A 27,369-nucleotide genomic window follows, 5' to 3' on the forward strand; every position below is an offset into this window, starting at 1 on the left:
TGTCTGACTTTTTAGCAACAGATAAAACACTTTCAACATTAGAAATCACTTCAAAGTCTCAAGGTGACTACTTCCATTAATTTTATAGGAAAATGTCGCCCTCATGTGGAATTTTAGTCTCCAAATGTGACTGAAGAAGATTCTATAAACCAGTGGCTTCATACAGATTTACAATGCATATCTCCCAATTCCTTGGAGGCCTTGCTTCTACTCTTACCCCTAGCTCCAGAATCTTTGCCCTCGTCCTGTACACTAGCTCTTTCTCTGGTGTCTGGGTCCCTTTTACCAAGTGTAGCGTAGCCACATGCAGGAGAATGCCAGGAGTAGCCCCAAAGGATTTTATCACTTTTCTAGATATGAGGAGACGCAAGAATTGGGCTCATAAAATCATCTCCTGAAAATATCTAACTATCTGAAGACCTGTTCTGCCAGTTTTTTCTAGAGCACAGAGTGCCTCATTTCTGATCCATCCTGAACTTCTTTCCAGGGCTGTTGAAGGTCAGCAGCTGCAGCAGCTCATAATTTAATTCTTGTAGAGGTAGAGGGCAAGTGCCAATTTGTAGGTGACAAAAGACAGAGCTTTCTATCAGAGTTTTAGTCCCCCTCTGCCACCACCACTCTAATGGAGGCTGCCGTCCATGCAAATGCACAAAATAAGAGAACTGACCCTAAGCCAATTGCTCCCTCCAAATTTTGACTACTCTACAAAATCTGCCTTTGTTCACTCTCCAGAAGCCCTCTGGAGCAAAAGAGAGGGGAAAAAAATGTGTGTGTATTTGTGTGTGTGTTGTCCATGGCTTATGGTTATTATCTGCTAGAGGCTAAATGAACTTATTCCTTCATACTGGAGGCAGATCTCTGAGACCATGAATTTTAGAACATGTATCTCCTAACATAAGGACTGAAAGATACTAGATAAAAGGAAAAAAGCAGCACTGTTCCAGAGGACCAAAATGCCATTTACAGAAAACTAAAACCTTTTTCCCTAAAAAGAATTAACCTGTGCGTCTCTCAGATGGTCTTCTGTGAAGATTTTTAGGCTATTAACCTTTTTAAAAAATTAAAGGAACTAGCCACAGCAACGTGATCAGAAAAAGAAACAGCATACATATTGAAAAGTAAGAACAAAATTTAATATTTGCACATATTTGATTATCTAGAAAGTCCAAGAGGGTAAATTGCAGAAAAATTATTTAAGGTTGATCCCACCAGCTCCTCATGTAACAGTGACATTTGTCCCCATGAAGAAAAAAGTAATTAATTTCTAAAGTAATTAAATAATCTGTCTAGAAAATGCTAGGTGCCACAGAATGTTGGTCATCTGGGACAAGATCCAGCCTTTCTGCCTCTTCTCATCCCCACATCTTAAATGGAAGCATGATACAACCTGTCCTGCTCACATACCCAGAGCTTACAGTTGCTCTGAATTAGTCAGTTTAGTCCTTCATTCATAAAAATGAATAGACAACGAAGGATTGCCATATATTTGAAATTATCAATACAAAGAAGAACCAAGATGAACAAACAGAATAATTGACTCTAAAACAAATAGACAATACAGGAAATATATTAAATATTTTTAAAATTCCAATTTGCCTTAAATAATTCAAGAACTTGTATCCACAAAACAAAAACAGGATGGTATAAAAAACCAGAGAGCAAAAAAAAAGTTCATGGAAACTACAATATAGCATTTAAATAAATTGAAAGTTTCTTGTTAAACTTATATAGTTTAATTTTTTAAATTAACAAACAAGTTGGAAGAGCTAGTAAATGGAGCTGGAGAGGTGAGCAAAAGTTCATCTGAAACTAAGATGTCTGCAGCTCGTAGTGTGGACTCATCCCACCATACCTCCAGTGATCGTTAGCAAATCAAATCTCAAACTAAAAAATTCTCAAGGGCTTCCCTGGTGGCGCAGTGGTTGAGAGTCCGCCTGCCGATGCAGGGGACACGGGTTCGTGCCCCGGTCCGGGAAGATTCCACATGCCGCGGAGCGGCTGGGCCCATGAGCCATGGCCGCTGAGCCTGCGCGTCCGGAGCCTGTGCTCCACAACGGGAGAGGCCACAACAGTAAGAGGCCCGCGTACCGCAAAAAAAAAAAAAAAATCTCAAAATATAAGAAAAAGGGAAAAGTAGTAAGAGAACCAAATGGCTTCAAAATTCAAATAAAAAAGAATAAGAACTGAGAAACATAGTTCCAACGCCAAACTCGTTCCGGGGAAAGAGGAGCCTGGGCACAGAACAGGGAAGGGCCCTTGGTCCTCTCATCTGCCTCCCGGCACCTGCAAGTCCAAATCCCAGCTCCAGGCGCCTTTAAAGGAACCAGGGTCTCATCAGTTAGAAAGATCAGGAAATAGCGAGCTAATCAGAAGTGTGCAGGCAAGAGGTAATGAGAGGGCAAACAGTAGAGCAGCACTAGAAAGGAGAGAGTCTTAAGTATTATTTAGGATTCCTGTTCTTAGAAACCGGATGTGCAATAATGGAGAGCGAGGAGTCAAGGTAACTCCCAGGTTTCTGACGGGAAGGCAGTGCTCCCTCTGGCTCAAGGGATACTTCAGGGCGACGTGCATAGAGGCAGTGCAGGAGAATCAGTAGGACAGGGCTCAGTGTTACGCAAACTGAACTGTAGCACTTCGAGCCTATGCAACACCACTTAGTATCAGCATCCTGTCGTGGTCTTCAGTAATCATTTATGTGTTAATTCTGGTTTCCTCAGATAAGCTGCAGCCTCCTCAGGGGCATGTACTATTCTATTAGAACAGTGCTTTATACAAAATGACAATAATAACTGTAACAGCATAATAATAGCAATAACAGCTATCATTTGCATGCTTACCATGTACGGGACAGTTTTCTGAGGGCTTTGCATGTATTAACTTACTTTAGCACTGCCAACAACCATGTGAGGGAGGTACTTTCCTTATTCCTATTTTACAGACGAAGAAACTGGTTTTGTCCAAGCTAACACAGCTAGGGAGTGTTTTATATACTCTTTGAGTTGCATTAAATATTGTTACTGAAGACCATGAAAAACATGTAATGTTCTGACAACTATAGCATTAAATATTAGCAGTTAATATCTTGTCTAGGTATTTATTTATGGGATCACTGTGGTGTTAGAGTCTTGAAGGCATTAAATTTCTTGGGTGCCAGATATTTGAAATTTTACTATATCAGTTGATGAACGTTGCATGCCATACTAACCAATACCCACTTATTCCAAAATATCCCAGATGATTAGTTAGCAGTGTTGTTTGTTCCATATTTTATATGTATAGTAAAAGGGAATATTTTCTTCCTTAGACTGTTAGAAAAGATGAAGACATGAGCGAGGAAGAACTTGAAGATGAGGAAGATGATATTGACATCCTTGATGAATTTCCAAAAGATGAGGAAGTGATGAGTGAGGAAGATGAAGAGCAGGAAATTGATGCACTCGAACGCCTGAGAGGTGAACTGGGAGAAAAATTTGAAGCAGATATGAATAATTTACAAATAATACAGGTTATTACTTTTTCATTTTTCATAATTCAAAAAATAACGTTTGAGAATGAAACAAAAGCGATTTGGTTTATGCCTTGGTTTCTTTTTAACATTTCAAAAGAAATGTATATTTTTAGGGGTTAGGTCCCTTTCGTCAGCACCATTTACAATTATAAAAACTAGTTAATAAATCAAGGGCAACATGGAAGCCACATAGGGTCAAAGTTTTAGCTGCCAACCTGCAGTTACTTGGAAGGTGAAAAATATTTGTTCTCTAGACTGAAGTAATCAGTTACTAGCAATGTCCATGTGCTGTAACTAAATACTGCCAGCCTCCTTCCCACTAGAAATATTTGGTTTTATGATTTTTTTCATTAGGAAGAATTTGAGAAGTTTTTGATACCAGTAATTCTCATTAATGGAGCTCGGAAAACCCACATTGTACAATACATATTGAATATGAAACTGAAACCACTGGTGGAGAATCGTGCAAGCATTTTTGAGAAATGTTATCCAATATCATCCCACCTTGCCCAGAAAATGCTCAGCTTCACCTACAAGTATATAAGCTCATTTGGCTACTGGGACCCTGTAAAGGTAATGTCAGCAAATGCATCTGAAAGCCATGTTCTTTCTCTTATTTCTTTTTTTTTTTTTAAGTATGTCTAAGAAGACAGTGGATAAGTTCAAAAAATTATAAGCATTGTATAGTATTCTTAACTAGCTATAAAAATATGTGTGGTTGTTTCGCCTTTCTGAAGTAGGAAAGTAGTTGAAGGATTTAAATTTCTTTCGTCTATTTCTGTAGAGATCATCCAGTTCCAACTTGGTTTTAACTCTGTAGCAGAAGAAGATGGTAGTAGAAATATTTTCAAAGTAGACATCTAGCGAGCTGAGCTCTGACACAATTGCTATCTAATTTTAGGCAAGTCCTTTAAACTCTTTGATTCTGCTACCTCACCTTTAAGATGGGAGAATACTGCCATCAGGCCACTGTGATCAAATGCAAGAACATAAAGTTCTCTGGGAAGTGTGACATAGCATATAAAATGTGCCTTTAATGTTCATCACAAACTTATTTCTAAGCACTGTATTTTTATGCAGTGTGGACAAACGTTTAATGTAATTGGAATTCAGTAACTTCAAATGTGGGATGGTTTTCAACAAGTCTTAATCAAGAACACGCCAGCCACTGTGTCAGTCCCTGAGAACAGAGCAGTGAATAAAACAGACAAGGTTCCTTTGTCATGGGCCTTATATTCTAGTTGGGTTGGAGAGGGAGGATAGGCAATAAATAAGTAAACAAATAGGTTCTTGTCAGGTTGTATTAAGTGCTATAAAGACAATAAAAGAATGTCACGTAAAGGTGACCTGCCCTCTCGACCAGTGTACCTTCTTATTTCCATCAGTGAAGTAGCACAGTGGAGAAGACCATGGCCTCTTGAGCCAGACTGCCTGAGTTCAAAACCACCACTTACTAGCTGAGTGACCTTGGACAAATTACTTCACCTCTCTGAGCCATTCCCATTTGCACAATGGGAATAAGAATAGTCCCTACCTCACGATATTGTTACAATTACTAAATCAGTTAATTATTGTAAAGTGCTTGCAACAGTGCTTGTTTTATTGTGAATGCTCAATTAATATAAGTTGTTTTTATTAACGTGTATTAGTCACTGATAAAAAGTATTTTGGAGGAAGGGATCCAAAATGGAGCCATGTGCATATTACTTGAAACCTCCTTCTTGGCTGATGTTGATACAATCAGTTTCAATTCTACTTGTGATATCTTCTTTACCTTCACTGTAAGGATGTCAAGAGAAACCTTTTCAAATATCATGCTGAAATATAGAAACATTATAACAGTTCCCTCCATAGAGAATCAGATAAAGTTAAGCATGTATTAGGATCACCTAGAAAGCTTTTGAAAAATAGTTACACCCTAACCTGCTCTCTGAGATGGACAAGAGAGGGGAAGAAGCAGTCAAAGTCAGAACCCTATTTAAGGACCCATGTCCAAACATAATTAGGATTGTATAAAGATGCCTTGTGGAGAAATGAGTACATGGTCATAGGAAGGGTTTAAGCATATAAATCATTTTTGCAGGGCTGTTGGGAATCTTTCTGGGTGCCTGACCACTTGATGTTTCTGATTTGATGACACCTTGGGTATTCTGACCTATGGAGAAGAGAGATGCATGCTAGATATTTTGGGCAATAGCAGAAACTATTGTAAGAATTCACACTTCATTTGCGAATCTGAAATGGAATCATTAAACTCTCAGCTTTTCTTTTATTACCAAGTATAAGAAATAGAGCAGACATTCCCACCCCATCCCTGAGTTTCTTCGTATCCACAACATTTACTCCCAGCCGTGAATATCATTTCAGCCCAAGAATGATGCTGCTGACACCATTGAGCTGTGACAACTATCCTGGTGTAGTTCTGGGGGAGGACCAATATGACCATAGTGTTTCCCACCTACTCAAGTCCAGGGATGACTGATGCTTGGCCATCTGATGATATAAAAAGATATCCATTTAATTACCCAGTCGTCATCATCACCAATGCAAAGATGTGGGACCAGTCCTCCCTCTCCATTCCATACCGACACCTTAGGCTGCCTTTTAGGTGTATTTTTCCCTTTTGTGGCTGCTCTTGATGTTTGTGTGAATGGGATTTCGTCTGTATAAAAATGTAGAAGAGAAGCTAGTGGGATTTGTCCTACCAGCACACTCCCATATATAACCCAGGACCCCACCTGTAGTAGTCTACTCATGCTGCCATAATGGAATACCACAGACTGGGTAGCTTAAACGGCAGAAATGTATTTTCTCACTGTTCTGGAGGCTGGAAGTCCAAGATCAAGGTACCAGCAGGGATGGTTTTTCTAGTGAGGCCTCTCTTCCTGGTTTGTAGATGGCCACTTCTCAAGATGTCCTCAGTGCTTTTCCTCTGTGCTCATGCACTCCTGGTGTCTCTTTTCTCTTCTTATAAGGACACCAGTCCTCAGATTAGAGCCCCATTCTTATAACCTCATTTAACCTTAGTTACCTCCTTAAAGGCCCTGTCTCCAAATACAGTAACTTTGAGGGTTAGGGCTTCAAACCATGATTTTGGGAGGACACATTTCTGTACATTATGCCACCTTAGGAATGGACCTGTCTGTGAAGATAAATTGGCCCATGAATATATCCAAACACCTTTACACTCCTTGGCAGAAACATTCAGTATATGCTAAACACATTATAAAGGAAGTAGAATAACTATAATTGTCAGAAACTGAAGCACTTAAGAAAAACTACATTTATGCCATATGAGTATAAAATAATTCATTCTTTTTACAGTTTTTTAATATCAGTATTTGATTATAATTAGTTTTCTTGTTCTATAAGAAAGATTTTACAAATTTGTTTTTTCAAGTGTATTTGGGGGAAATGCTGTTTAAAATAAAGCTAACTTATTAATTCAGTTTTGCATATATTGCAGCTAAGTGAAGGAGAGACAATCAAGCCAGTTGAAAATTCAGAGAATCTACTTCATCCTGTAATCCATCGTCAGTATATTTATTTTTTATCTAGTAAGGAAACTAAAGAAAAATTTATGAAGAACCCAATCAAATATATCCGCCAACCCAAACCTAAGCCTACTATGCCCATTAGGATTGCACTTCTGGGGCCTCCAAAATCTGGGAAAACTACAGGTAAGGGTGTGTTCGCCTTTACTCTCCTTAAGCATAAAAGAATCTCCTGAAGACCAGGACCACTCTTCCAGGAAGCTAACTATCAAAACTGACTCAAAAAGAGACAGAACACCTAAATAGGCCAATAACCATTGAGGAGAAGGCACTCAAAAATATAGCCCCACTCCAAAACAGCCCAGAATCAAATGGTTTTGGAGGAAAATTATGTCAAACTTTCAAAGAATTAAAAATTCAAGAGATGCTTACTTTGTTTTTATAAGCTTTTCCAGAGCAAGGGAAAAGAAAGTAAACTGACCAATTTATTTTCAGTTTTTTTTAAAGTAAAGAATATAGTCCATACAATTAAAAAGGTATAAAAAATATAAATTCAGTTTTAAATTAGCATGACCCTGATATCAAAACCTAACAAAGATAATACAAAAAAAGAAATTACAAATGAATATTATTTATAAATATAGTCAAATAACAGTTATATTAAGATTTTATTAGCATAAAAATTATATTTAAAATTTTATAAATATAATCTACTGTATTAATAAGTTAAAGAGTGAAAATCCATTATCTTAATCATTACCGAAAAAGGCATTTGGTAAACTATAATGTTTGAATTTTTTATATCTGGAGACTTTCTTTTTTAAGGCAAATAGTCCAACAATAGGTGAGTGTGGTATTTCAAGATGACATGTGACATGATAACCACATGAACAGTGGTTGGTCGCAATGATAATAAAATGGGAAAGGGCAGATACCAGAGATATTTAAAAAGGAAATGACAGGCCTTAATGACTGACAGCATAGAGGATGAAGGGGAGAGATGAGGTCAAAGATTAATTTTCAACAGAAATAATAAAAGGAGTTTTGTGTTTTAGCTCTTCAGATGAAAAGTGTGTTTTTCCCCATTTAAACGTCTTAACATGATGAAGAGTCTTTAATAGTTGTGTTCTAAAAGTTCACAAAGATAATGATATTTCCCAAAGAAAGCTGTACATTGACATTCAAGATCCTACAACCACAGCAAGAAGTAAAATGTAGATTAGACAATCTGATTCCTCGATTTTTGTTGAAATAGAGGTTAATCTTTAAACAAAATGTCAAATTGTAAACGCTTAATTGTTTCCATAGCTTAAGAATAATAGGGATGACTCGCGTTTGTGGCAAAGCTGAGATGAAGCCTTCTGCGGCCCTCACAGGGGAGTCGCTCCCGGGTGGCCCTAATTGTGGCCAGTTAACCTGTATTCCCCGTGGGACCAGATGAGTCTCAGTGTCCTCTACACACTGCTGTCTCCAGACTGTGATGAAGCAGGGTCTGTAGACCCTGTCAGAGCACACCCACATTTAACAGTAGCTGGAAGCTATTATCTGTGGTCTCACTTAGCAGAAGCAGAGGCCAAGCCTGAGTCCTCTTTCAACAAATGGCAATATCTATGTGCCCTTGGACAGATTATTCCATTGCAGTGGCCTGCAGTTCTCTCATCTATAAAACTGGAACTTCAATACCCACTCTACGCACTTGATGGAACAGTTGAAAATATCAAAAAAAGTCACAGAAGAAATATTACCTCATAAGCTGTAAATTACTATTAAAATGTCAGATATGCCATTATAATTTTTAAAAATTACTTCCTAAGGATTAACTGCCACCTAACTGTATAGGGTAAGCTATCCTGATTGCAGCCTGGAGTCCATAAATGGACAGATAGGGAAATGGTTTAATCCAGTGACAGAAGGAGCACTGAATTGTTATTTTGGACATATTACCAAATATTTAATAGTACACATAGGATGCCTTATAAAGCTCTCAAAAATTTTGCTACCTCATGCAGAAGGAAAAAAACCACTTCAATGGTTTGGTTATAGAAAACCTCACGGAGTTGGCTCATTAACCAGACCCATCAGCCACATACCTGAAGTGCTAATAATGATCGACCTTTGAACAGTATTAATTCAATAAGATGTAGCAATTTTAATTTTTGAAATTTCTTTGAGGAACGTGAAGATTAGCTTGCTGTTGATGTCAATTAACCAGAATCTGAAACTAAGATTAACTGATGAATTTGTGAAACGGAGTAAGTTTAAAGTTTTAATGTTTTTCAGTTGCCAAAAAAATTTCAAGTGACTATGGCTTAGAGCGTTTGTCAATAGGAGATGCTCTGCGTTATGTATTAAACCACCAACCAGACACGGAGCTTGCACTTATGCTAAACTGGCATCTTCATAGAGGAATGACAGCACCTGATGAACTGGCTGTTCAGGCCTTAGAATTATCTCTGATGGAAAGTATATGTAATACTGCAGGGTAAGTGGGGGCTGTGGAGGTGGAGAGGGAGTGGGATGGAGTTACATCTCTGGAGAAATTACTCACTGGAATGTAAAACACTTAATCGTAAACAGGGTTTAAAGCTCTTGTAAAGTGTGTGTGATGTGCTTTTCAAACTCTGGGCACCTATATGGTTACATGTTTTAATTTTCTGTCAAGCTAAAACTCGGCTTGAACACCAGAAGAGCCAACAGGCCACTTCCCTCCCTGCAGCAACCCCTGAGCCGTCCAGGAGCCTCCAGGTTTACACAATCCATAAGGGAGGTCTGTGCGACTTCCACAGCCCAGCAGAACTCCTCACTGCCCCATGGAATGATGAAGGCGTGGCCCTCCCCTGTCCGCCCAGGTGGTACTGGTCCCGTGGAGATGGTCTCTCCCTGGCCCAGCTCTCTGCACAGGAAGCAGCACCCCTCCCTGATGCTGCATTTGGACAGGAGAGCCCTGTGCTTGAACTGGTCTTCAGTTTACACTCCTCCGCTCCACCACGGCTTCCCTGGCACAGCCAGTGGTCCCAGCCAGTAGTAGAAGCCGATAAAACCTAAGGCCCTGCTCTTGAGCCCAGGTCATTGACTTAAAATCTTGCTGTTTTACTCAAGGCTGTTTTATATTAGGAGCCTCTTTGCCCTTCCCTACCACTGGTCCTTAATCAAGTCCTTGACAGTTCTAATTTCAGTTATCGGGGAGCAGATTCTGGACTGTCAAGTATTTTCCCCAGAGAAGGCCCTGGGACTTAAGCAAATTGTGTTACCTCCTTCTTGGCATTCATCCTTGCGTACGAGGGATCTTAGTGAGGGCAACGTCGGTTAAATCACAAAGGTTTTATTTCACCTTAATACCAGGACAGTGACTGCCCAGTCACGCTGAATTTCCCTAATCCTGAGGGCCTCTCAAGTGATCCTTCACAGGACAAAGGAGCTGAGCTACTTTCCATTAAAAACCAACAATGGTGGGCTTCCCTGATGGCGCAGTGGTTAAGAATCCACCTGCCAATGCAGGGGACAAGGGTTCAAGCCCTGGTCTGGGAAGATCCCACATGCCGCGCAGCAACTAAGCCCTTGAGCCACAACTACTGAGCCCGCGAGCCACAACTACTGAAGCCCACACACCTAGAGCCTGTGCTCTGCAACAAGAGAAGCCACCGCAGTGAGAAGCCCGCACACCACAACGAAGAGTAGCCGCTGCTCTCAGCAACTAGGGAAAACCCGTGTGCAGCAGCGAAGACCCAATGCAGCCAAAAATAAATAAATTAAAAAAAAACAAACCAACAGTGACAGCTCAATACGTCCTCTAGTTGGCTTGCGGGCTATGTTAATTTATAATCCTCTCTGCCATGGAACTTAGAACTAGTTAGTGCCTAGAGACTTAGCTGGAGAGCACTGAGGGAGGGCTAACCAGCCCTTCCTGGTGATGTCAGCCAGCAAGCCCAGCTCAGGCACCTCAAAGTCGGTTTCCTGACTTTGGAATTTACAGACAGCCTTTAGTCCTCTTCTCAGTTTGCTAGTGACACTCATTACCTTAGACGGTTGGACTAACAAATTCTCCATCATTTCTGCTCAGAGGCCTGATGGGTCCTGATGGAATGGTTCTCTCCCAGATACCATAGGGCTCTCTCACCAACTCCCCATCTTCCCTTCCACACCCAGCCTCCTCACAGAATTTTACTACAAAAGCAAGCTTAGAACACAGTGTTTTCCGTATTTGCTTAATCTCTTACTAAAATACTATTAACTGTGCCAGGCCCTTTTTTCTTTTAATTTTAAAACATTTTAATGTACTTCTTAAAATCTTGATTTACAAGACACCTTGTCTTACCGCCACTGACCTTTCAGTACAAAAATTTTACACTATCTGTTTGCTATAAAACTACAACATTAAGACCAGGGTTGGATAATTCTTCCCTTCCTGGCCATTCTTTTATAAGGAATGTCCATTAGTCTACTACTAATTGCTTTACAAACTTGATCTATAATCTTTAAGATAACTCTAAGGGTTAAATATCATTATTTTACTATTTTTGCTGAAAACTGAGGCTCAGAGAGGTCAGACCAGGTTTCAAATCTAAGTCTGTGTGCCTCTGAAGCCTATACTCTTTCCACTGTTTCATGCTAGAATAATATTAGCACCAATTAAGTAATACAATGTTCAAGGTATTATGTGTATTATCTCTCGAAGTCCGCTGAAACCTAGCTCTATGATGCTAAGTGTATGAATCAGAGCTGTGTCTGTATGTATGCAGCCCTCCTTCTGGCTCTTGGGCTGACTGAGGTTAAACATATAGAGATAAAGGGAGTTCCCTCATGGCCTAGTGGTTAGGATTCCGGGCTTTCACTGCTGGGGCTCGGGTTCAATCCCAAGGGAACTGAGATCCCTCAAGCCACGCAGCCAAAAAAAACAGAGACACAAAGAGGGCAAGGTGACAAGATTAATCAAGTTACATAGGAACGGTGCGGGGCTAATCCTAAAGATAGACTGTTTCTGGAAGACAGAAAGGAAGGTCTGAGAGAAAAGACATCTGGAATTTTTATTTTCACGTTTCTCCTTGTTAGTGTTGTCATCGATGGATACCCTGTATCTAAATATCAAGTGAGTCTCTTGGAAGCTAGGTCAGTCATCCCCATGGTCATCTTTGAGTTGGATGTGCCTTCCAAAGAGATTTTCAAAAGATTGCTCCTGGAGAAAAAAAAGGAACCAAGGTAATGTATGTGATGAAAACAATGATAAAGGAATAAACTTTAATCAACCAGAAAAAGCAGGTTTTTAACAGCTTTTTCCATTCCTTCTGTTTCTCTATTAGTTTGCCTTATCCATTGCATAACAGCTCACAGATTATAGCTGTCAAGAACTCAATGTACCGCAAAAATATTGATGAGATTAGGCAATATTTTCAAGAACAACATCAGAACTGGTATGTGATTGATGGCTTTCACAGCAAATGGTGGGTATGGAATGAAGTCATTAAGAAGGTTAAAGTGGTGAATACACACATGCAGATATACCTGGGAAGAATAAAAGCAGGTAAGAAGACGTGTAACTCTGAAAACACAATAAAATGTGAATTTGAAGTCTATGCATGCCTAACTCATGTTACCATAATTCATTCAATTTGAACATTTGTTCCTATGACCTTAATCAGTATTTTAAATACATAGTATTTTCCAATTATGTGGGCATGTATATTTGTTCTCATAAATGACTGCCTCTACTCAAGCTATCAGCTTAGCTCTCCAGCTAAGTCTCTAGGCACTAACTAGTTCTAAGTTCAATGGCAGGGAGGATTATAAATTAACATAGCCCACAAGCCAACTAGAGGATGTATGGGGCAGCTATCATTTATTCAATGTCCATGTGAACCTGTCACCTAAAAACAATACATGGTCTCTCACTAGAAGTGTTTATGGTGTTTGGAAAGCCATGTAAGAAGCTAGTTTCAAGAATGGTAGTTATATGAGGGCAGGGGTCTGTGGAGTGACACTTGGCAAAATTTTGTTTAGGAATCTAGAATTAGTTATTTTTACTATTTACTATGAAATTATAGTAGTATGTAAATGTTGATTCTATTAAAAATTTAATTTGAACATAGAATGTTTTTTAATCTATATTTGGAATCCATGAAAGAAAATGTTTGATTATATATTCCTAGAAGTTTCTTGATTTTTCTCCCAAAATACACAAAATAGAAGGAAAGTTATCTATATCTCATATCTCTAAAAAAAATGATGATGCCAAAGAATTTGTCTGGAGGGGTTTCACAGACATCGGTTTAATGACTTTGTTTAACTTTAGAAAATACGGAGAAGGTATAAGGAGGTGTGGGGGAGCAACGTGACACAGAGAATCTTATACAAGGAAAAATGCAGTGAGGAGTCTGATAATAATGGCATCATTGAATCTTGATTTGCTTCATTATTTGGGCATCACCAGCATCTCTGGGTCCTGTTTGCCTGCAGACTGGGAATTTGTTTTCACCTGAGGATTACAAGGGATGAAGATAAGTGTGCAAGGGAAAAGAGAATTGAGTTTTAGAAACCTACTCCCAATAGGTTTTGGATAGCATCACACTAGTAGAACATTCCACAGCAGGCTTTGAAAGCAAAACTTGTGCCTCATTCGTCTTTCTGTTACCCTACTTCACCTTTCCTGCCTCAGATTGGGTTGCCTGAAAACAGACTCATGATGAAAAGTTGTGTGCAGAAGCTTTATCAGGAAGTACTCTCAGGAGTCCAGTTGCCAGATTAAGCAAATAAAAATACAGGATGCCCAGCTGAATTTAAATTTCAGATAAATGACAAATAATTTTTTAGTCTAATTATTTCCCAAATGTTGTATGGGACTTATTTATACTACAAACTGTTCGTTGTTTATCTGAAATTCAAACTTAAGTGGGCATCCTGTATTTTATGTCAACTCTAATTAGGAGATACACCTGTGGGGAAGTGAGGCTAGTAGAACCGAGCAGAGGGAGAAACTAACCTGCACTGTGGTGGAAACAGAAGCCTCCCTGGATGCTATAGGGAAGCACTGGAGCTAGGATGGACCTTCAGAATTTCCCACATTGAGGGGAGAGGCCAGGCTTTATATCCTCCCATTGGCTTGTCATTGACCAAAGGTCACTCCGGGAGGGGGTATAACCTGTATATAAGAGGGGCCATTCCCAGTGCAGCTGTGATCCATTAGCACAGATATTTCCAGCAGCTGGGGGATGGGTGCATCAGCCCTGAAGAGAGGGATGCGGATGGGGCACCACAGTATCCACTACATTATTCCAGATATACCTGCCTCTGCCTTGAATAGTTTAATCTAATTGAATCTCCCCTCTTGCTTTCCTGCTTCAGCATCTACCTGATAATCTATACCTGATTGTTTGAATTTAGTTTTGATTTTTTTTTATATTCTCCACTTGCTTTGTATGTTATTCAAATAACCCTCCCCTGTCAAGGGGCCAGTTTATTCTCACTAGTGAGATGGAGCAAGGTCAGGGCTAGAAAACTAAAGAGATTCCTCCTCATTCTGCCACATTCCAGAAAAGGATATATAGACATTGCCAGATGTCATCAAGACTATCCCAAGAATCAGAAAAAGAGATACTTGAGTGTCTTTTAGGACTTAAAGTGATTTGAGTCTAAATTACCCTGTCACTAAACCTGTCAGGATTGGTGAGGTCAGCACATCTGAGCTAAAGAGCAACATACAAGTGTAAAACTATATAGTACCATATAGTTTAATATTATAGCACTATATAATACTATATACTTTAACAACACTATTATTATACCATAGTACTGTGCGTTATAATATTTTAGAATAATATTACACCAATGTAGTATTATAGTAGTGTAATATTCTTTTTAGGAAAAGATGGTTGGGGCTTCTTAGCCTTTTCATCTGTATCATAAACAATGGATGGAATAGTGGATTCGCTTGTCTATTGCTTCATAACAAATTATTCCGAAACTTAGCAGCTTAATACAACACACACACACAGTCACTCGCAGTTTCTATGGGGCAGGAATCCAGGCACAGCTCTACTGGGTCCTCTGCTTCAGGGTCTCTCATAAGGCTACATTCAAGGTGTTGGCCAGGATTAAGATCTCACCTGAGGGCCCTACTGGGAAAGAATCCACTATCATACCCATTCATATACTGTTGACAAGATTTTGTTCCTTGAAGGTTGTTGGACTGAGGGCCTCAGCTTCTTGCCAGCTGTTTGGCCGGGGGCCACCTTCAGTTCCTTGCCATATGGACCTTTCCAATATGGCAGCTTGCTATACCAAGTGAACAAGATAAGGCAAGAAAGAATGCCAACAGGACAGAAACCATAGTCTCAAGTACCTGTTTTAGTTTCCCAAGGCTTCTGTAGCAAATTACCACACACTGGGTGACTTAAACAACAGAAATGTATTCTCTCACAGTTCTGGAGGCCAGAGGCTCCAAATCAAGGCATTGGCAGGGCTGTCCTCACTCTGAAGGCTCAAGGGGAATATCTGTTTCATTTCTTTCTCTTAGCTTCCGGTGTTGCCAGCGATCCTCTGCATTCTTTGGCTTATAGACACATCACTCCAATCCTAAGGATTACTTTTATGTTTACACTGTCACATAACAAACTAATCCATGATTTATGCTTCATAATTTTAGTGTTACTGTAAGACCTTCCTTGGCATAATAATAAAAAAAAAAGTGAAACTTTTCACTGGTGAAAAGGACCATTAACAAAATATATTGGGATCAAAATTTACTCATTATAATTAAGATGTATAAAAAAGTAATTTTATTTTCTGTAACATCTCATATTGTTTTGGAGTCCCCATTCTAGTGGAATACTAGGGAGAAAACTCAAACTTGTCCATTGAATGAACTTGGGGACTTTTTTTTTTTTTTAAATAGAGTTGTTAGGGTAAACCGAGTCACTTTTGGGAAAATGTTTCTTCCCCTCTCTTGGGTGCTGTCAGGGCACAGGGAGAGATTTGTGTCAGTAACATCATGTAAACAAACTATTTTCACTTCCTGAAATCTATCCCATAGAAAAAAATTAAATATGTAGCAAACTGATGTGTGTGTGTAAGTGGCTATGTATATATACATGTACATATGTGTGTGTGTGTGTGTATATACATATATATTATTTATAATATATATGTAGTTTATAATAGCTAAGAATTAAAAACGACCAAAACATTTATCAACAGATAATTGGTTGAGTAAACTATATGTACATTTATACAATGGAATACTGTGCATAAACTAAAAGGAATTAGGTAAATCATATAAACTGATATGGAAAGGTGTCAAAGGCCATAACTAACTGATAAAAGCAAGTTGCAGAATAATGTTTACAGTATAGTGGCACAAGCATCTTATATGAAAAAAATATATCCATGTGTATATGCAAATGTATAAAAAAATCTGAAAAAGATACAAACTCAACAGTGATTACCTCTCAGAAGGGATGTTGGATTGAGAGGATGGAGGTGTGAAGAGAAATTTTTACTTTTTACTCTGTGGAATTTTACAATGTGTACTCATTTGTGTAGCGCTAGCATAATTGAAATTATTTTCATTTTGAAAATCATTGTGTTTTCTCTGAAAAAAAATAATAGTTAATCTGTAAATAATAGGAAAAGCTGCCTGCATTGACAAGTTATGCATCTCACCTGAAGAACTGATTTCTCGCCTGGGCGAATTTGGACACTTCTGCCCTGTCAGCCTGGCAGAATCACATGAATTAGTGGATGGCTCTTTAACTGATTCCTTGGAATTTGCAGCAGAGTTCAGAGGGCACTATTATAAAATGAGTTCTCAGGAGAAATTGAATGTAAGTTTGTTCCTAACTCCAAATATTTACCAGGGAAAGAAAATACCTGTCTCAGAATTCACCAAACAGGAAGGGGTGGGCACAGCTGGGAACACCCAGGAATTGGGGACCAGGAGCCCCAATTTTGGAAACTGTGACCCTGGATTCAATGAGGCAACTCAGAGTCCAGTCCTAAGACTGTATCCCAAGACATATTTTGGCACAAAGCAGCAGTTCAGGGTCAGCGATGGACCCTCCACCTGGGTCAGCTTAACAGGTAGGGAGACCCAAGGGTGAGGCCTCCCGTGAAGGGGATGCTGAGCATCTGGGTGGGGATTCCATTCAAAGGGTGCAGAAGGGAAGTCAGAGTCAGTAGAAATGAAGCAAGACCAACGTATGTCTCCTGTGCTTTCAACTTTTTTCTATCACTTTAATTTCCTGTGTACCATATATTGCTATTTAATGCAACAGAATACAGACTTGTTCTGATATTATAATGACCATAATTTGGTGATATGAAAAGGTTGTAGTTGAAAACTAATCAGGTGCCTCTGAACATTTTATTTTCCTCTGAAGAATTTGAATTTATCACTTTAAGAAAAAGACATTTATTTTTTCCTGCTTATTTAAATGATAATCACAGAATTTTAAAACTGGAAATGACATTAGAGGTCATGTACTTGGTCTGCTCCCTTCATTTTAGAGTGATAACTGAAGCTGGAGAAGCTAACTCACCTGCCAAAGGGCACCCACCTAGTTAGTTATACTGTAGGACAGGAAGACTATGCACTCCAGTGCTTGGGACATAGTAAGAGCTCAACAAATGTTTTCTGTATAAGTAGATGAGTGAGTGAGTGAGTGAGTGAGTGAGTGAAAGTAGGAGAGACCTTAGATGAAATCACTTGTGAGTATTACTATAAGGCACTTGCAGTCAGGGAAGGAGCTATAGTAGTGCAGAAAGCAGCTCTCAGATGGTTTGAAGGACGAACATTGCTACTGAAAATGGGGACAGTAGCAAGAGAGCCTCAGTGGATTCTCATTGGCATAGTATTCCTGTCTCAAGCAGTCATGTTGCTGTAATCTTTTCTTGTAGCGATTTTTGGAGAACCCCGAATTATACGTGCCTCCATTAGCACCTCTTCCTCTCCCGTCTGCCGACATGATGCCCAAAAGGCTGACACTGTCGGAGCTGAAGAGCCGGTTCCCTAAGTGTGCCGAGCTCCAGGGCTACTGTCCAGTGACCTATCAGGATGGCAAACAAAGGCAAGTCCTTTCCCTCGTGCAAGTACAGGATGACAGCTCTACTCGGAATAAGTGGTCCATATAACAGTCTTAACATTTTGATCAAAAGCTCACTATTTTTTTTTGCTTTATAACAAATTTAATCAGTTATACATGTACATATGTTCCCATATCCCCTCCCTTTTGCGTCTCCCTCCCACCCTCCCTATCCCACCCCTCCAGGCGGTCACAAAGCACTGAGCTGATCTCCCTGTGCTATGCGGCTGCTTCCCACTAGCTATCTATTTTATGTTTGGTAGTGTATATATGTCCATGCCACTCTCTCACTTCGTCCCAGCTTACCCTTCCCCCTCCCCATATCCTCAGGTCCATTCTCTAGTAGGTCTGTGTCTTTATTCCTGTCTTACCCCTATGTTCTTCATGACATTTTTTTTTCTTAAATTCCATATATATGTGTTAGCATATGGTATTTGTCTTTCTCTTTCTGACTTACTTCACTCTGTATGACAGACTCTAGGTCCATCCACCTCATTACAAATAGCTCAATTTCATTTCTTTTTATGGCTGAGTAATATTCCATTGTATATATGTGCCACATCTTCTTTACCCATTCATCCGATGATGGACACTTAGGTTGTTTCCATCTCTGGGCTATTGTAAATAGAGCTGCAATGAACATTTTGGTACATGTCTCTTTTTGAATTATGGTTTTCTCAGGGTATATGCCCAGTAGTGGGATTGCTGGGTCATATGGTAGTTCTATTTGTAGTTTTTTTTTTTTTTTCTTTTTGCGGTATGTGGGCCTCTCACTGTTGTGGCCTCTCCCGTTGCGGAGCACAGGCTCCGGACGCGCAGGCCCAGCGGCCATGGCTCACGGGCCCAGCCGCCCCGCGGCATATGGGATCCTCCCAGACCGGGGCACGAACCCGTATCCCCTGCATCGGCAGGCGGACTCTCAACCACTGCGCCACCAGGGAGGCCCTATTTGTAGTTTTTTAAGGAACCTCCATATCGTTCTCCATAGCGGCTGTACCAATTCACATTCCCACCAGCAGTGCAAGAGTGTTCCCTTTTTTCCACACCCTCTCCAGCATTTATTGTTTCTAGATTTTTTGATGATGGCCACTCTGACTGGTGTGAGATGATATCTCATTGTAGTTTTGATTTGCATTTCTCTAATGAGTAAAGATGTTGAGCATCCTTTCATGTGTTTGTTGGCAGTCTGTATATCTTCTGTGGAGAAATGTCTATTTAGGTCTTCTGCCCATTTTTGGATTGGGTTGTTTGTTTTTTTGTTATTGAGCTGCAAAAAGGTCACTATTGCGGGCCTCCCTGGTGGCGCAGTGGTTGAGAGTCCGCCTGCCGATGCAGGGGACGCGGGTTCGTGCCCCGATCCCGGAGGATCCCACATGCCGCGGAGCGGCTGGGCCCGCGAGCCATGGCCGCGGGGCCTGTGTGTCCGGAGCCTGTGCTCCGCAACGGGAGAGGCCACAGCAGTGAGAGGCCCGCGTACAGCAAAAAAAAAAAAAAAAAAAAAAAAAAAAAAAGGTCACTATTGCTTAACTGGAAAATGTTCTATTTCTTCCTTGAGCGGCAAAGATAGAAAAATAAAATATTTTGACACTTTATTTATACAGTACTGCATATTAATTATACAATACATAGTTGTTTTTGTTCCTTTGTCTTTCAGATACGAGACCCTAGTACCTGGTAGCATTCACTATGCTTTAGAATATCGTGATCGTATATATATCTGTGAGAGTAGAGAAAAACTTGAGAAATTTTTGAGGTGAGACCATTCACTAAGTCACAAACATTTACTAAATATCTATGTTAACTGCATCATGCTGGGATAGATACATATGTGAGTGCACACACACACACACACATGTGCACATATACATACACATAGCTGAAGGGGCAGCGGTTACTTACCTACTGCCACACATTTCTGTTTTTCACAAGAAGCTGGAAACCAAATTTCTTCTTACATTTATCTGATTTTTAAACTTTTGTGACTGATTCCGTTTTTTAAAAATTACAATGTGGATCAAATCACATCTGCAGATAGAATTTGTGCAGTAGTTTGTGACCTCTAGTGAAGATCACTGTTTGAAGAAATTTAACAGTAAAAAGAGAAAAGACATTAATTGCTGGAAAGGATATAGGACTGAAGGAGTGAAGGAGTGAAAAAAGGATTTTCTTTTTCCTTCAATGGGAAAGGTACGAGCATGTTAAAATGCAGGTACCTGGGAAGGATCCAATAATGAAGGAAATGCCGAAGGTGGGAGAGAGAGAGAAATTGCTATTTAAGATTTCTGGAGAGAGGGTGGAACAGGGATGCAAAGAATGGGTGGAGACTGATCTTAGCTGGGCGGTAAGCTCCAGTGTGGAGAAAGGAGCCTATGTGTGGCTCTGCTTGTGGTGAGCAGTTGCAGAAGTTTCGTTCTGATGCTTCTCCTTGGATAGCCTGGCCCCCATGTTGGGGTTACTGGGAGGGTTAGAAGTGTGAGGGCAACAAAGGAAGCTTTATATAGCTGCTGTGAAAAATAAGAACACTGAGGAGAGCTGAGCAGGGCTAGGGACCCAGGCAAAGCTGGCCGTCATGAATTTCTAGGAGCGCCAGTCTTTCCACTTGTATCATTTTCTCCACGGGAGAAAAACAGGCAGTGAACGTTATCTTTCAGCTGTCTCTTGTGTGTCCACCTTCCTGTGTACACACAATGAGCACATTTGTGAGCATCCGTCTAATGGATTTTGTGTTCTTAGGTCGCCACTGAAATACTGGGATCAGAAGCTTCCTTACAAACTTCCCCCGTTAAAGGAACCGATGAATCTCACGAGTCTGCCTTTGCCTGGATATCTGGAACAGGTTCACTTACATGAGTTTCTATGCATAGATTTTAGAAGACTAAAGCAATCTCTTCTTTAACAATAATTTTTATTTTGGTAACAATGAAATTCAAGGCAGAGTTTCCTGATTTTAAGCTGCAAATCCACCTTTTTTTTTTTTTTTTTTTTTTTTTGCGGTACACGGGCCTCTCACTGTTGTGGCCCCTCCCATTGCGGAGCACAGGCTCCGGACGCGCAGGCTCAGCTGCCATGGCTCACGGGCCCAGCCGCTCCGCGGCATGTGGGATCTTCCCAGACAGGGGCACGAACCCGCGTCCCCTGCATCGCCAGGTGGACTCTCAACCACTGCGCCACCAGGGAAGCCCTGCAAATCCACTTTTAACCTATTTTGGTTTTGAGTGGTTATGAAAATAAAATGTGAGAAAAGCTCCTGTTTCCATAGCTAATTCCCAAATACCTGCACTACAGTGAAAAAAGAGTAAGATAATTATTTACATCTGACTTGTAGTTTGTTTCTTATTTTGAATTTCAGTGTCTATAAAACTTTTTCTTAATTTGAAATGTGTAAATTCAGTCTCTAAGAGGTTTTTTTCCCCTGCTCAAAAGAGTTGAGTTGAGGTGTCACCACAACTGAACCACCAAACACATATTTTGCTCAAAATCTGCATGAAGCTATCTACTCAATCACATCTTATTTCTCTAAATATACCTCTTTCTGAATATAGTCAAATTTATCAGTAGCCAACCACTATTTTAAAGGCTTTTTAAAAAAAATTCTATAAAACAGTTGCCTAGGGCACAATTTCATACCTTTCTTACAAATTCCTAATCACTTTGCTTTTTTTTAGCTCCCCTAGATGGTTAGCCTTCAATTTAGTTTAATATCAAAAGGCAAGATGCCACTCACCCAGAAAAGAGTATTCTCTTCTTTTCCTGCTTGGGACTCCAGAATCTCGACAGCAGTGATAACTGTGGTCTCTGGAATTCCTGGTCAGGTGGCCCAGGGTCCTGAGAGTGGGAGGCAAGCTGGCCAGTTCTGAACAATGGAAGCAGAGATGGGCCAAGACAACTCAAAGCCCAGTGTCCCCTCGTTTCTTTTTTAACTTTTTGTTATGGAAAATGCCAAACATATAAAAATAGAACTGTGTAATGAAACCCACATATCCATCACCTAGCTGGCGCTAAGCCAATTTGTAGTTTTTATTTTTCCTAATCAAATGTATTTTGTGTTTCTGTCCTGCTGGCTAAGAGCTCATTTAACTATCTTTGTAAGCTCCATCCTCAACCCCAGGAGGCTATTTGAGGCAAACAATAACCTCTTTATCTATTTGCCACAAGAAAATAAAACAAACTCAAATATACACATAATCCGTTCCTTACCTGCAGGGTATCGCAACTGCTCTAATTAAAGCCATGAATGCAGCAGGATGCTTAAAGCCCAAATTCCCCTTCTTAAGTGTACAGAGATCTGCGCTACTCTATATAGCATTTCATCTAAAAGGTATGTCTTTTTTTTTTTTGCTAGAAATGATATGCTACTCATAACTAATTTAATATTAATTGTAGTATAATGTAATAAATAGGATTGTTGAGTTGGGTTGGTCACTTGCATGGGGTGTGTGTGGTGTTGGTAGCAAATATTTTAGCAAAAATATCAAAACTGAGTTTCTAGTTTCTAAAGCAGGGGCTACGAGTAACCTAATCAGCACTCAATAATCCATTCCATATAGGAAGGTGAATAGAGACAATTATGATCTAAAATAGAATAATCCCCAAATCTTATTTGGGATTTGGATATCTTCTTGGCCATAGCTGTGCAACTCAATCACACACAAAGTTCTCCTTCTCTTTAATATAATGATTAAAAATAATATATAACTAACCTAACAAAAAACATTCACAGTCCTGTGAAATTTTCTACAGCCTTTAATCCCAAAGGTTCTGAGTACACAAGAAAAAAATATAAGAAGAAGATGGAGCAGTTTATGGAGAGATGTGAACTCATTACATACCTGGGTGCCAAGATGACCAGAAAATACAAGGAACCTCAGTTTAGACCCATTGACTTCGATCATAAGTTACAGACCTTTCTCTCTCTTAGAAATATAGACCCAGTCAATGGATAGAATGCTTGGGTAACTGCACCCAGAATCTTAAGAGTTACCTGAAAGGGATAAAAAGCAAATAGATTGAAAATCTGGCCCTCCCTGATGTACTTTTCCCTCCTGAGTGATACACCACGGCTGCCAGACTTCAAATGAATTCAGAGCTCTGCCAGCCAGGAAGGAGTGTTCTTCTGTAAGCCTAAGTTTTCATATAATTGTAAAGTTTGTTGCTCTTTGCCTGAACTTTGAGTTTTTAACAAAAGTTATTCCATTTAGAATTCCATTTAGAATATTTAGGTAACTTATTTTACTTAATGAATCTATTGTTCATTTTCCTTTTTAATATTTTCAGCAGAAAAGTCAGTCTCTGTTAAATGTAAAGTCCTTTATGCAGTAAATGTTAGAAAGCTTCAAGAAACAAAACTAACATGGATATAAATAAAATAGAAATATTGGTTACACTTTTAACATAGGGAGTTGTTGGTAGACTTCATGAACCTAAAGACACTTTATCATTTTCCCAACAAAATAAATGGATTTTGAGGTAACTAAATGGCTGCTGCTTTTCTTTTTCTCAAGTATCCAAGGAAACATGCTTTATACATTATTCTGTAGTTAGAAATCACCTGGATATTTGAGAAGGATGAAATCTAGAGTCTTTTCATATGACATTATCAAGAAGTATATGCTAGAGGAAAATTACTAAATTGAATTTGAATGAGATTTTAAAAATAAGATTATCAGTTTCTCAGCAGGACTATAAGAAATCTAGCATGTGAAATAGCAAGATTGTCTCTTTAAAAAAATGAAAGGTACAACCATTATCTTATTTAACCTTGGGTAAATCTCAGTTTCGATGAGGCTTTGTTTCTTAAACTCTAAAATGAATGATTTAGCTCTCTTTTTCCAGCTTTATTGAGGTGTAATTGGCAAATAAAATTATACATATTTAAACTTTACCACGTGATGATTTTGATATAGGTATACATTGTGAAGTATTTACCACAATCAAGTTAATTAATGCATCTATCACCTCACATCGTTACTTTGTGTGTGTGTCTGTGTAGTAAGAATGCTTAAGAATCACTGTTAGCAAATTTCAAGTATCATGATAATATTATTAACTATAGTTACCATGGTGTACATTAGATCCTCAGAATTTATTCATCTTATACCTGAAAGTTTGTACCCTTTGATCAATATCTCCTATTTCTCCCCTCCCCCCAACCCCTAGCAACCACTGTTCTACTCTCTGCTTCTATGAGTCTGACCTTTTTTTTTTTTTTAGATTCCACATATAAATGATACCATACAGTATTTGTCTTTCTCTGTCTGGCTTATTTCACTTAGCATAATGCCCTTCAGATTCATTCATGTTGTCTTTGGTACCTACAATTTCAACAACGTTAATTAAAAACTAGAAGCCTGTTTTATATATATTTTATATGATATATTTAATAATAAAACAAGTTTTAAACAAAAACTAGAAGCCTATTGTCAAAGTTAGGATAAACCCCAAAAGTCTTTGAAGAGTTACTGATATACCCATAGATGAATCATTATTTTTTCAGGAGACTGGGAGCTGTCAGTAGCTGCCAAGTTTTACCAGCACCGTAAGGTGCCACCCCCTCTTCTCTTCACAGTTCTTAGTACTGCTAATTTACCATCTTCCCACAGTGTTCTTAACGTGCCCACAGGCCTCCTCAGCCATTGTGTTTTCTTCTATGGGTATACGAAGTTTCCTTTAGCAATTAAACCCAAACTTTATTGCTTCAGCTCCCTCACGTTTATGAAGGGCAGTGTCATGAAAAGTACCCCCAGGAATCTCTTGAGAGGCAGGGAGTATCTCATAGGCTCCAGAGCAAGTCCACACCCACTGGATATCTGCCATCTTCTGGGGATCTTGTTCTATAATATGGCTTCACTCTGAGAACTGTACAAACCCAAGGGTGTGAGAAATCTCACAGCTCATCCATCCTTGTTCTGGAGCTGCTGAGTTCTGCAGAGAAGTGGGATGAATGCTCCCTCTCTCCTGAGGAGGGAGAAACTTAATCCCTGAGCTGAGCAAGGGACCAAATGCCATGTGATTCTCCCTTTTCATCCCTGTCTCCACAGAGTGTCTTCCTTCAAGTAAATCTATTTAATAGAGTGCAGCAGGTAGGAGCATTGGGTAGGGAGTGGGGAATCAAATTTCCAGAGCAGCTTATAGCTCTGGACATTCCAGGTCCCTAACACTCGCATGCAAATTACAGTTCATTACATGTAGGACTCTATTTAGAATAACCACAGACAGGGCTACCATTCCAGGCTGTTTGCTGTGTGCTACTGGCTTTACATACAGTACCTCATTAAATTCTCACACATTGTATTAATACACATTCTTACCCAAGATCACATAAGTAGTAGAATCCAGATTCAGACCCTGATCAGACTAACTCCAGAGCCTTGCTCTTCCTTTACCACCTCCTACTCTGTAAGTCCATCTTGGAAACCACCATAATGGTGTCAGTATTCCTGGGGCATTTCATTGGCCAGAGTCCTTTGGGCACTTGTGTGGGCATGTGCGTGTGCGTGTACTTTAGAATATAAAAATATTACAGAAGACACAGGAAAATTTTTTCCGTTGAACCCAAGACTCCCTAGCCCCACCCCCTACATGCATTCACACCCCACCTGTAATGGTTGCAAGTTGTGTTTTCTTCAGCAAGTTAGGTCAAGAGGTCTGTGTCCCTAGGAAGGGAGAATGACATTTCTTCAGTGAGAAAGGAGAACATGCATCATTTAAAAACCTGTTATTAAAATTTTTTGTTTAGAAATCATGCTTGCATATTATTATAAATAATCCATCAACTGGTATCCTGAATACAATGAAAGAATATTCTGACTGGGTGTCCAGGGACCCTGAATGTCGTCCCTGAGTGAAGCAGTAAGAGAGTGAGTGGCCAGCCCTCGGTGCTCACTGGGGCTCATTACCCCCATGCTCAAGGCTGCCGCCCAACCACTTCAGGAAGAGGCTGAGGCAATGCCCATCCAAGGGTCAGGGAGAGTGCTCAACCAGCCTGTGCCTCTTACATAGCTTGTCTAGATGTCATATTTACTACAACTAAAAGAACACATAATTTCACCCAGGAAGGAGAGGTAGTGCCCATTTGACAGACCCTAAGACAAAAAGTAATATAATTACAGTCAGTGAAATATGGAAAAGTAGGCAAAGGATTTTGCACTTCCTTTCCAATTAATACTCAGATACATCAAGTGGATATACTATATTTGACCATTCCTATTGCTAGACTATGTACTGTTGTACTATATTTTAAAATGCTGTAATGAAACTTTCTTCACCCTATTTGGGATTATTAGCCTGATATAAATTCTGGGAAACAAAAGTACAAGGTGAAAGTATATGAATTTTAAAAACTAAGATGATGATGCTAAATGATAGTGATGAAAGTGGTGCTCTTGGGTACTCCTGAGAACACTGTGAATTGCTATTTGGAAGGCGGCTTAGTAACAGGAATTGAGACCCATACGAATAAATGGGCGGAAAGCAGAAGCTTGTTACTTTAACTTGAATTAATAGTGATATTGAACATTATTACATATGTTGGTCATCAGTTGCATTTCTTCTTTTGTGAGTTATTTTTTCATGCCCTTTGCTCTTACTCATTGGGTATTTTTAAATTGTTTTGCATGAATTCTTTATGTAATATACACAGTAAATAAGTCCTATTTTTTAGGTATCAAAGTAAGAGCTGTTCATCCTCCTCTTATGATATTGAATACTTTTCTAAGCTCTGGAAGTTTTTCCATCTTCAGAGATTTAATAAATATTCTATTTTGTTTTCTTCGTGTGTGTGTGTGTGTGTGCGCGCGCACGTTTATATTTAATTCTTTAAGCCGCCAAGAATTAATTTGAGGATATGTTGTGAGCTGTGGTTTTTAATTCTTCAAAACTCAAAGTAATAAATACTATGGTTTTTCAAAAACATTTTCAGTTTTATTATATATTTCATTTTATTCTCAGTACATTTAATAAAAGTTTTCATAAATTCATTGGTGAAGGAGAAGGAGTTCAAGAACAGGGGAAAAAATGAGAGATATATTTTATATATGTATGCCTCAGTCTCACTGTGGGTGATTTTTTTTTGTTTTATCTTTTTTGGTCTTTTTGTTTTGCTTTTACAAATGAAGGCCTGAGTAGAGGTATATCTGCAAAGCCTGAGGTCCCTTAATTATGGGTGGTTCTGGGAATAATACTTAGAAGGGTAACATCTAAATTAAATGGACCTTTCAAAATTGAGATTCTAACCAGGAGGTGAAAGTCATTCCAAGGCTTAAGGAACACATATATTCCCCAAACCTGTGAGCCAGGCATG

The 27,369-nt window shown here is 39.4% G+C and overlaps 1 protein-coding gene across 1 annotated transcript in view; it reads left to right on the top strand.

Annotated features, from left to right (window-relative positions):
* AK9 (adenylate kinase 9) overlaps nucleotides 1-23,014 on the top strand; it is a 105,596-nt gene extending 82,582 nt beyond the window's left edge. Inside the window, exons 26-37 of the mRNA XM_060114541.1 lie at nucleotides 3,305-3,505; nucleotides 3,863-4,081; nucleotides 6,975-7,188; nucleotides 9,283-9,484; nucleotides 12,052-12,198; nucleotides 12,300-12,520; nucleotides 16,618-16,814; nucleotides 17,887-18,056; nucleotides 19,726-19,824; nucleotides 20,805-20,907; nucleotides 22,275-22,389; nucleotides 22,812-23,014. Of these exons, the coding sequence (XP_059970524.1) occupies nucleotides 3,305-3,505; nucleotides 3,863-4,081; nucleotides 6,975-7,188; nucleotides 9,283-9,484; nucleotides 12,052-12,198; nucleotides 12,300-12,520; nucleotides 16,618-16,814; nucleotides 17,887-18,056; nucleotides 19,726-19,824; nucleotides 20,805-20,907; nucleotides 22,275-22,389; nucleotides 22,812-23,014 (2,091 nt within the window). The remainder of the gene's footprint in view (nucleotides 1-3,304; nucleotides 3,506-3,862; nucleotides 4,082-6,974; nucleotides 7,189-9,282; nucleotides 9,485-12,051; nucleotides 12,199-12,299; nucleotides 12,521-16,617; nucleotides 16,815-17,886; nucleotides 18,057-19,725; nucleotides 19,825-20,804; nucleotides 20,908-22,274; nucleotides 22,390-22,811) is intronic.
* Nucleotides 23,015-27,369: the final 4,355 nt, after the last annotated feature.

This window comes from Mesoplodon densirostris, chromosome 12 (assembly GCF_025265405.1).
Source record: "Mesoplodon densirostris isolate mMesDen1 chromosome 12, mMesDen1 primary haplotype, whole genome shotgun sequence".
Lineage (NCBI taxonomy): Eukaryota > Metazoa > Chordata > Mammalia > Artiodactyla > Ziphiidae > Mesoplodon > Mesoplodon densirostris.